This window comes from Battus philenor, unplaced genomic scaffold (genome assembly GCF_028537555.1).
Source record: "Battus philenor isolate CCGP_79_NKW_IND1 unplaced genomic scaffold, ilBatPhil1.0.hap1 SCAF_6, whole genome shotgun sequence".
Lineage (NCBI taxonomy): Eukaryota > Metazoa > Arthropoda > Insecta > Lepidoptera > Papilionidae > Battus > Battus philenor.
In genome coordinates, this window is record NW_027181726.1 from 13,321,529 (window position 1) to 13,333,653 (window position 12,125).

At 35.7% G+C, this 12,125-nt stretch overlaps 1 protein-coding gene across 3 annotated transcripts in view; it reads right to left on the minus strand.

The window, feature by feature from the left end:
- LOC137930661 (rho GTPase-activating protein 23-like) overlaps positions 1–12,125 on the minus strand; it is a 399,966-nt gene that overhangs the window by 286,302 nt on the left and 101,539 nt on the right. For all 3 annotated transcript variants that reach the window (XM_068773995.1, XM_068773994.1, XM_068773993.1), the window contains one exon: positions 8,938–9,803. In XM_068773995.1, coding sequence (XP_068630096.1) covers positions 8,938–9,789 — 852 coding nt within the window. In that variant the 5' untranslated portion in view covers positions 9,790–9,803. The remainder of the gene's footprint in view (positions 1–8,937; positions 9,804–12,125) is intronic.

Consider the following 12,125-nt stretch of genomic DNA (forward strand, 5'->3'; position numbering starts at 1 on the left):
TTGACGACAGTAGCTTGAAATTATTCTATTTCTTTAAGTTTATAAAAAGCATAATCTTATTCCATAATCGAAACTATTTCTTTATTAAGAAAAATGTGGTTTTAAAATTCGCAACCTGTGATTATATCTGTGTTTATAAACGACAAATGATGACAAAGAATTCAGTCCACATAAAAGCATGATCTTCAAACTATCGTCTTTATAATATTAAGTATTAAGATGATATTAGTGTGTATCATGTATGAATTTGACTGTCATACTAGTTTTCTAGAATCTGATCACGGGGAATAAAGTAGCGTGATTACAGTGTGTATTGTTTGTTTCTGACCTAATTATTTTTCCATTGTGTTACTTCTGTTTAAAATGCGACGCATTGTTACCTTTTTGGGAAATAGTGTGTATGTTTCATATTGTTATTGTAGAAATTTAATAAACGTTAGCAAACCCAAATGACTGAAAAAAAAGTTTTTGTACATGAAGAAAAGTTATCGACCGGTGGAAATGGCGAAGTTGAAGATTTAAACATTAAAATTGGGTTACCAACGGAAAAGACTAAATAGATGAAATCGTATACCATCCAATCGCCATATTATCTATCAATCAATTGGCACTACATATATAACCATTTATTTACTAATGTTGTAAATAATACATAGTGTTATTACTATTACTAAAAGGTTCAGTTATAATAATCTATTAATAAACCTAACGGGATGTGCTCCAAGTCCATGCACGAATAGACGAAAGAAAACACAGGTAAGTAATTAGTTTACTTTTAAAGCAATGCATTTTTCTTTATGATTTTATAATAAACATAAATAAGTAAAAAGAATTTAAGCCCGTATAGTAGAAGTTCAAGTTTTCCCTTCCTTTCGTTTTCCCTTCCTTTCTTTTCGCACACTGAATACTTACGCTAAATAAACTTTTTTTATTGAAAATGTCGTGACGTGAGAGCGTAATGGAGACGCGCATCTTCCACCGGTTGTCAATCGAGGCGCGTGCTGCGCGGCGTGGGCGGCGATTGTGCGTTGACATTGGAAAGCGCCCCGGCGAGCATTGTGGTGCTAATTCACGCGCATTAGTGGCGCATTCTACTGTACACGTTAATGTATATGCAGTTTGTTTACATACGATAGCGTAGTAAGCAATAAACAGTGCACACAGCACTCGGCAACGAGTTTTCGATAATTTTGTAGTTATCGTTAAAATTTTAAAGTATAAAACATATAAGTTTTTATTGTAAGATATGGTAGTGTGTCGAAAGAGAATATGAAGATTAATACAAAATTATGATAGAATATTATTTACACAGTTACTAATATAATAATACTATCGCTATGGTTTAACATAAACATACAGAACTAACAAACAAACATAAACATACAGAATATTAAAATTAAAATTGGCAAGCTTATAGTCACTCATTGAGGTATAAAGAGGACACTCTCTATCTAAATCTGTAGATAGGAATTTCAAAGGGTAAGCCCATGCCAGTGGACATCCTACTGTTAATATAATACTGATGATGAAATTTTAATGCGGTAATATTTGCAAAGCAGTGGTAGACCTGTGCGAACAAAAGATTTTGTTCGATTTTCGAAATACAATGTCATATATAACTAACACTGTGCATTAATTATGTAGGATTGTCACTGATCATAATCAAGTTTCCACAGGATGAGCAGCACATATATATCTTTGAGAGAGGCCTAAGAGAAGCAGTGGGCATACATGGGCTGAAATGACGACTGCTTGCAAATGTTTTTATATTCAATAATGAAATCGAAAGTTTCGTTTCCGTTAAACGGCGTAGAAAAGCAAATTAAATACGTTTAAAGTGGCTACTTGAAAATCGATACGAGCGCTCCGCTGCACCCGGAGCTTGACTTTAGTCGTATTTTTTAGTCTCTCGCCGGGATAGTGCACTCGGTGGCGGCCAATAATCTCAGTGTTGGGTTACTACAATATTGGGTTTCCTTACATTTTCCACTGACACGCGACAAATTAAAAAGAAATTATTGGTCGCGCCGGTGCAGTGTAGAAAGTTTATCTGATGAAATTTCAATGGAATTGAAGCAATGTAACAAGAAAGTGATTTTAACATTCATTAAAAAATCTTAAACGTCAGATTTTTTATGTTACCACTGTTAAAATGCAGGTTTCTTTTCGAAGATCTTTTTTGATCCAAGAATACATGAGTTTCCTGAAGATATTCTTTTACATCGTTTATATGTGACAATAATGTACGAGTATATATATCAGTGACACGAAGCGTGTGTGTGGCAGTATTAGAGCTCGCTATCGTAAACCTTCACTCATTGACTACTACATATCGTATTAAATACTGGCATATAATTTTTTGCAATCTTGAATCATAATGAAGTCAATCCTAACACGCCTCTGTCTTTTCTTGCCGCCAATTTTTTATGGACTCGTGTATTATTTACTCTATTATTTGTACATAAATTTAAAATTGATAATTATACCATTTTTTCTAAACTTTTTCATAAGAACCTAAGCCGTGCTTAAAAATATATGAAGGACAAAATAAGCCGAAGTGATCGAGCTATCCTCGAATTGTAATCTTAACATAGTTTTTTTATTAATATCGATAGAAGCTATACAACTATTCGTTATATTTTGAGTTTTGAATATAAATATCAGGTGAAAGACAGTTTCATCTTTATAGCTTACGGTATACAGTTCGTTATGTTAGCTTGTCGGCAGAATTACAAGTAGACGAAAAGTACGTAAAAAATCTTGAGTAGTCAAACTTTTAACATGAGCTAGATCACTGTTATTGTACGAGAAACAATTTATATTACCAAAAAGTTCTATTATTAAGATTTTAATACTGAAAGCGTTATAGCTTAAATCAGTTTAAATAAGAAAAATAGATCGGTATTATAAAAGTAATTGTTATCTGGCACGGAATCCAAAGGCCACGAGAGCTATTGTTGGGCAGGAGATCTGTTGATAATGTCAATGTGATGTAATTCGTTATGTAATGAGATATTCATCTAAGTTCCTTTAGATACAGATAAGAGCGGACAATAGAATTCTAGACGAATGAATAAATTGTATTGTACCTATAATAAAATATGAACTTTTACTATTACTTTGCAATGTCCTAACATTTGTAATACACGAATCTATGGCGAGTAAAATTAATATTCTCGACTTAAAGTTAATTTTTGTATTGTACATATGTGCTTAGAAATAATATATAAAACCAAATCACGAACGTCGCGAATACTGCAAAAAAAAATTAATCTATTTAGTCCACAGCTGGGATACCACTGCTCTTATGTCGGTACACACTCTTTTCTATACATTTTTTAATATTGTTACACTATTTCGCATCAAGTAAACTTTGTCCTATGGTAAAGTATTCTTAGTTTATTTTTGAAACATGGTATGACTAAAAAATAGAACATAAATAAAGAATAAATCGTCCTTGAACTATCTAAATCATTTAACAAATAAAGTAAAAAAGAGTCCCAGTATCATTGCACTTATAAGTCCATAAAAAATTTGTATTCTGTGAGCAAATCACTGAATACAGAGTGAATATCTATAAGCAAATGCATTATCATTTGTATTGAAGACATTTCGCCTTTGCTTCGTTTATTCAAACGATCGAATACGTATTTTCGATTCTATTGTTGCATTCCCTGTTCCATTACATATGCAAGCAGAGATTTCTGTTGTACTATTTAAAAAATTTCATTTTTCCCCCAAATAAAAGAATGTTTCTTATATTTCATGCTTCTTGTTGTGAAAGATCATAAGTAATTTTTACAACCGCTCCTTTTCCGCAACATAAATCGCAATATATGCATTGATTAAACTCTAAGATTAAATTCTGCAATAACGGGAGCTTTAATAGTGTTTTTGCAACAACATTAAGAATTACAGAAACAATAAAAACGTCGTAAACCGGAAGAGATTACTCGGTAGTGCACCGCACCCACGCGCGTCAACGTTGAACTGATTGACGCTGATCCGACGCGCCGCGGAGTTGCAACGTTTTGCAACAAACCTAAATCTGTTGCAGAACAACATCCACACGGGCGTGGGCGGACTCCTTCTCCACAAACAATTAAAATCCAATCGCTCTATTATACTAACTAACGAACCTCAATGGAACGTTGAAATACATAGAGGCAATACAGTAACGTCGCCCACGCGCCTCTTTGCAATTTGATTGATTGCTAATATTAATATCCATCTTTTGAAACTACTTATGTTAGATAAGCAATAAACAGAAACCTCATTCATGTTTACGAAACTTTTAAAGATACCGTTTCTAAGCTATTATTAAGTCTATAACGATTGCGACACACATAGAGCTTAACTATACTGTTTATATTTGATTACTTTAATCTTTTTAGTTTCGCTCGCAACTAAACATTTATCACAAGGTTTGATTGTTTGTTTAGCAAATAAATATATAGTCTTTATATACTAAATGAGAGTTTTGTTATAAATACCAGTAAATCTTTATTTTATAATCAAAGTTTCAATCATTCTCATCTTATGTAATTACATCGCTAAATTGGTGCCAGTTTTTAATAAGGCACTTGTGCGCAGTTATCAAAGCACTCCCGCTCAGCGTCGCTTTATAAAATCTATAAATCCACGTCTCTTTCACTCGTGTCCAACATTAATTGACTTTACAAGATTTACAGCACCGCGATAGGGAACGGACTTCAAAATTTTCAATCCGAGGTAGTGTACCTTTATAGGTAACGCTTTCAACGTTATTCCATGCAGAAATTTTATCTAGAGACTTCACTTTAAGTCAAAAATACCAACCGAATCAATGCAATGTAAATTTTTCGAATCTTCTTAGAATTCTTACTGCTAATTTTTCTATTTCCCCATTTGATAAACAATTCTTAATTTTTTTTCTGGCCAGCAAGCAAAAAGAAATGACTCGTTAAAGAAAACCGAGGCAGAAAACTCAGAAGATAAACTATTTTAAACTTAGCAAGAAATTTCAAATTCGCAACTGCAAAACTGCTTAAAAAACTTTTTGCATTGAAAAGGAATCGCAATTTTTTCTATTCAATGAAATGATCGCGAGGCAATGTTTCTGAGGGAGTTGTCAAGTTCGCTTCCAGTAAAGAAGTCATGACACAGTCAGATAGACTACCTGCACATAATCAAAACCCGCAAAAAAAATGTCACCAGCCCACAGAATGCATCGTTGTCTATTACGTTGTAATATAATTACCTTATCTTAATACTTAGGAATCCTTATTCTTAAAATTTGATATGCGATTTATAAAAATCGTAACTATAAATTACCACTAGACCTACATATGAACATATGTAGTCTGATATTATACCAACAAATATAGGCAGCGCACTACGTACCATTTAACGTGTGTAACGTATGCGATAAGAATCACAACATCAATAAAACTCTCTGCGAGTCTACACTACCGTTATTGCTTCTACTTGTGTCGAAGGGCTATTTAACAATTCCGTTATAATAAAAGAAAGATAAGCGCTTTCTTTCTATTCATACTTGGTTGTTTGGTAAAGAGTGCTGTTAGTGTTGCTATCGTTTTGGATAAAGAATAACACGGCGATCACCTGATGGCAATTTATAGGTCTCGATGTAAACACCAATAAGACGGAATTTGGTATCGATAAATTTAGGTGAAAACTAAATTATTTTACTTGTCGCTTTGGAATGTAAATTGTAAATCCAGTCCAAAAATTCAACCAGAAATGAGGCTAATCAAACCGAGCCTTATTAAGTCTTATGTAATACCATGAACCCCATTCAGTTGTTTTTTTTTTTTTGAGTGAATTTGTGTTGTCTGAACCAAATAGTGGGAATAATACAATCGTTAAAAAGATGGTCAGAAACTGTGTTATGTAGCAGCTCGAGTTGAATCTGAACTTTCCCACTCTTTTGGAAAACAGTTAATGAATATAAAACATGCTAAAACATATGATTAAAATTCATAACTTTTTACATAGAAGACATTTCTTTAAATAAACTTACACATAACATGCACATTATTAATAGAATTAAAATCAGGTCAAATCTTCGCCGTGTAAATGTTTTTTATCTTCTGGTTTGTATTAGATATCGCTGTTAGCCTTGTAAAGCTGTTACAGCTTTCACGGACGCAGGGATACAAAAAAAAAGTGAAGAGGTTCAATTTAATTGAGTAGCCTCAAAACTTCCCGTTCCTGTTGCCGAGTGCCGTTACGAAACCACACTAGGCAACACTAATCATAGCTCAATCTGGAACGCTTCGTTCTCTCAGACCCTGATGTGGGTCGCATTGTAAGCTAAATTGAATGCTGCGATAGCGCTGCGGGACGGAGCAACAATAATCTCTTAATAACCCATTAACAGATAAGAATGAGGACGTGGCACATTTCATCTAATGCGGTACAACAAGGCCGGTATTGTGATACTCATTATTATGAACAAACATACAATAGAGCGCGATGTAAAATTAACATATATGCACCATGTGTTTAGAGTTAATATACTTCATGATATGTATATAAGGCAAATAAAGATCGTGTGTATATATAAAAGCACATCATCATTACTTCTGCCGTAGAATGTCTACGGTCGGACAAAGGTCCTCACCATTGATTTCCAATAGGACCTGTCGAAAGCGGCTCGCATCCAGTGTTTTCGGTCGATCACTACAAGGTCATCTACGCTGCACTTCCGGATCCGTGGTCTCCACTTCAGAACATGAGGGTCCCGAGAGGCATCAAATACGAGACCAAATTTTTATCGATTATATATATGCTATACTGTAACTGATTCCTTTCGATTTAATTATTTTGTGTTATTAATTCTGGCTACATTGCCAAACTCGTAGTCGCTTGACGAGCTATGAATAAGACCAAGGTTGGGATTTCTCTACGATCGAATCGGTGATGAGGAGATCGGAGATGAACGTTGGTAAGCAAATTAGTCTAGCGGATTGGCAAGTTCAGATGGCAGTGGATAAGCGAGCAGAGCAGATAACAGTGAGGACCTTGAGATTTCATCTAGACCAACGACCTTGTTAAGAATGTCGCAAGACGCTGGATGCCTGTCGATTCTGACCGGTCCTATTGAAAATCCATTGGCTAAGCCCATATCGATGTCAATTGACGACGATGATGATTGTTAACCTGGAAATAACTTCCGCAAACTATAATCAAAATATGTACTAAAATACTGCGTAAAAATTCATCTCATATAATAAAAAGCAGAGATACATTCACCACACACGCCTTTTCCGTGTCGGAACAGATTGCTAAGGCTATAATGTTAGCAATGAATTTGGACGCTTTGCGGGATCGTCAGTTCTTCAGAGTCCTTTAAACTGGGTCAAACGGTATAAAGACGTAAAGTTTAGTGATGTTCATCGCATATTTTTTAATTATATATCGACATTAAGTTTTAAATGTTTTTACGCACTAATTACATTAACGGACATGATTGCAAAGAGGACAGTCACAAATATGTCTAAATTTAGCCATTTTTTTAACTGATATCTGGCACAAATTTTTTATCTTTTCTCATGTTACTAAAAACGACACGATTACTTGTTTATAAGCGACATTTGTCATAGCCTACGTTTATAGTCATTTAGAACAATAAGTGCTAGCTGCCTTTCACAAAACTTATTTACTAATAACGTCTGTTAAAGCCTTTCTATATGAAACATGCATTGCGAAGTAATGTTATGACACGTAAAAACTATTTAGCGCTTTATTTTGCCTAAACTAACGTATACAATTAAGTATCTATCAAGAGTAATAAAAGTTCAAAATTGTTCTTTAACAACTGCTTTGTAAATTTACGGGGCTAACATGAAACGGTTACGTAATTTGCATATGGACACATTTGCACATTTACGCTAACATTAAACATTTAGATAAAGATCATGGACGCAATTTCGCTAAAATTTAAATAAACTTTTACTTAACTATTTGTTAACTATCGCAAAGTTCATACAAGATGTAAATATAGTATATACAGTAGGAATTTACGCAAGAAGGTTATTCCCGTCTTCATTTTATATTAATGCAAGTAATCTCTAGTAAAATTGCTTTCTTACTGTATCAAATATTCCAAAAGTAAGCTTCATATTTTCTCAAAGAAATATCGTGAATAAAATTAGCACTATTAATATCGATATCAAATGACGTTAACAAGTGATTGCTGTTATATATGTTTCACTACCCTTAAAACAACATTGCAATTTGGCAACTCATGAAAGTGTAATAAATAAGAGACGATCATTTATTCTGTGGATATGTTGTGCAGAAAACCATTAATTGTAATGTAAGAATCGATAAGAATAAAACTGCATTTATTTTAGGTTGAAATGATGCTTGTATTTTCACAACACTTGTGACGGTTTGTTTCAATTTTTTTAATAAAAATTGAGTTTGTAACAAAATAATTAAAAACCGATAATGACGGTTACCGATAAAATTAAAACTTATTACGCGAGTACTTAATTAACGTCAGTTGCATCAGCGCGCCGCGCCGATTCGCGACGCAAGTTAAACGCACTTTCTCATCTGTCCGGGCGAGAGCGCGGGCGAGTCGCGGCTTATCATTTTTGCATTTTCTCGACGCGTCGGGTTTCTCGGCACCTGGACGCGCCCGACGGCCGTTGCGAATCGAACCGGCTCCCGGCTTACGCGGTGCGCAATCGACGTCGCGGCGCGAAACACGAAGCGGATTTTCGCCAAAACAAATTCAGCTGAACCTTAAGCTGTATATTTTATTTTTGTGGATGTAGTTTCATAAAATGTTTTCTTAGCAATAATAAACATGCCAAAATTTTACATTTATAGGAGCTTTAGTTTGCAAATAGTATACGTAGTAATAATACATATAAAAATATTTTACATTACATTATACATTTGTTATATTTTAATATAGCCTACCTGAACATCTCTCCTTGGCTGCGGCAACCTCATGACAGGCGGTGGAACCGGCGTCGACATTCTCATCGGCGGAGGTGCTCGCGGGCGCAGCGCTGGAGGGGGCGGAGGCACATAAGGAGCGGGCAGAGCATGCTGCGACAGGGGCGCGTGAGGAGGCAGGGGCACGTGAGGGATAATGGCCATGTTATGATGAGATGAGGTTGAGTGAGGAGGAAAAGGAACGTGTGGGACCAACGCAGTACTGCGAGACGAAGAACCTATCGTTGAGTTATGAGAAGGAACTTGAGGCGGTAGGGGAACATGCGGAACAATAGCAGTACTGTGTGACGAATGTATATGCTGGGGTAAGGGTACATGGGGGACGACCGCCGTGCAATGAGACGATGACGCGTGCGAGGTTTGAGAAGACCGAGGTCCATGTACTACTGAAACAGTAGGAGTTAATGGCGGCGCGCGACGTTCGCGCGCACGTTCCACTATGGCAAGGTGTTCGGAGGGTCGTATAAGGCGCGGAGGCGGTTGGCTTCGAGGTTTCGGTTCAGGGGGTCGCACCGGTTGAATGGCAAGTTGGGCTTTGTGTTGAGGACTCATATGAGCACTATGCTGTGGGCTCATTTGAGCAACATGCTGTGAGCCTATCTGAGCGGTGTGCTGTGGGCTACTATGAACAACATGCTGCGGGCTCATCTGAGCATTGTGCTGTGGACTTATGTGTGAGACTTGAGGGCCAGCGCGTGGGCTTTGGGCCATTTGAGCACCGTGTTGCGGACTCATGTGTGTGCCATGCTGAGCGGCCGGCCGGGGAGGTGGCGGCGGCGGGCGCCTGCGCGCCGCCTCCGATTCGTCCGTCATCGGTGCGCGCCAATCTGTTGGACAAAACAAAGAACTGTTTTAAAATGATTTTAATTACGCTTATTTTTTGAAAGTTAAGGGAATTACACAAAAAATCAGGAATTTTTTCGATAATGTGGTTATTCATATTTTAATGGTTTAAGTAAAATGGATGTTTTAATTTTATTTGCGACTTGTACAGGATAAGATAATTATTGCTTTTAATATTTTTTTACTAATTTTTCTATTTTTGTCTACATAATTATTCGTCGCGGGTTAGCAAAAAAAGAGATAAAAATTATGCTAACTTATTCGAGTCGTTCTGAAGCTTTGAGCTTAGTTTATATCATTTTATGTATTAATTAGGGAGTTACAATTTAAAATTCACACATCAAAAAAATTAAAAAGACTGATAAAAACCGTGTCCATAACTTTCAACAGATGTAAAGGAAAAATTACAGGAAGTGTGTTTAACATGTGTACCGGACGCCGGCAATCCGTCGAATAATCCACAAACAATACCGGCGCAACGACCTAGACAAGTTCCGGAACACACGAACACGTGACCCGTTACTTCCGGACTTTCTAAATACATAGACGATTTTTATGGGAATTGTATACATTGTTAGTATTATATATTATCTGTCCAGATATACTAAGAAACGTAAATCGAAGAATATACATAAGATAAATATATAGAGAAAGGAAAATTTTAGTGTTTTACTAAATCATAATCCACACTAACTGTTAAAACACATAAAAATGTATTAAATTGACAGGAATAGTTCTTTTTTTTTTAAATCATGCTCACAATTCTTGATTACTGTATCTGCTTGTCAGTCGATTGTGCTTTCTGATATTAGTATCAGAAAGCACAATCGACTGATTACCCGTTGAGATTACCCGTTCAAGCATTAGTGCTTGAACGGGTAATCTCAACGGGTAAATTCAAGCATGTACGAATTTAGTTAACATTTAACCATAAGAAAAACTTATATAAAATGTCGAGAATTGAGACACTGAGATCAACAAGTTTCATTAGCACATAACTCAAAGAAATTAATGTTTTTTTTACATACAATAGATACCGACAGAATAAAGAAAAAAATAAATATGTCCGAAAATAAATGTAAAAACTACTATTTCTTACTACAACAAAAAAGATTAAAAATTTTTATTTTATTGTTTGGGCCTTCAACACCCACAGACAGGCTTCTCCTAATGACATTTATTGGGAGATATACTATAATCACCATGTTGGGCAGGCGGGTTTACGATAGCAGTATGGTATTATGGTACGCAGAGGACGCTGCTGCCTATCCTTGGGAAACTTGTTTGTGAGCTTATAATTAATGCGCGAAGTGTGAATTATATGAGATTGCGTGTTAGGAATCGAGCCCGCGACTTCCGATCGCAAGCTTTAGTCCTCTATCGCTAGGCTATCACTGATCTATACATATATACAATTAATGTGCTATGCTAGAAAGACGAATAAATTTAAGTGTTTTGTGTACCGAGAGATCATTTTACTTGATTTACCCATATTCATTCAAGGCAAAGTCTTCACTATCTCAATATGAATTATGCTACAATACTTTCAACAGAAACGGCACATACTTTTGTCTTTATAGGCATTTAACTTTTACACCCCATATAGCAAAATAACAAAAAATATACATGTCTAAAACAATATTTAGGTTCTATAAAGGGGAAAAAATGGACGGGGAACGAACAGAATTAATTTCTATTCCCCGCGGCAAAAAGAGAAAGTTGTGCAGATGGGGTGAAGACTCTAATTGACAAGCACCACAGGCAATGAAATAACAATGCAACATACGGAACCCCTGAATTTATTGCACGGAATGCCAATGAATCTCGCTTACGTAAAATAAATATGAACAAAAAAAATAAACCAAAACGACTAAATATATAGGAGGGATATTATCGCTATACATATTTTAAACCACATATAAGAATATGTTTAAAATTATGCGATAATATTATTAGAATTTCGTGCGGTGATGGCCCAGCGGTTAGAGGATTAAGACTTGCAATCGTAGGTCGCGAGTTCGATTCCGGGGTCATAATCTTATAATTAAGACTGTGCATTAATTATACAAGATTGCAGGGGCTCACAAATAAGTTTCTAGAGGATGAGAAGTAGCGACATATGTGTACCACGATACCACAAAGCCTGCCGTAGATATCTTTGGGGGAGGCCTATGCCTTGCAGCGGGCTTCTATAGGCAGAAACGACTAAATTATTATTTAATTGCACAATTTCGTAATTACTCGTGTATAAATAATATAGATGTGATACGTGGAACTTTCTACTGCTATTTTTTCTTGAAGAAAAA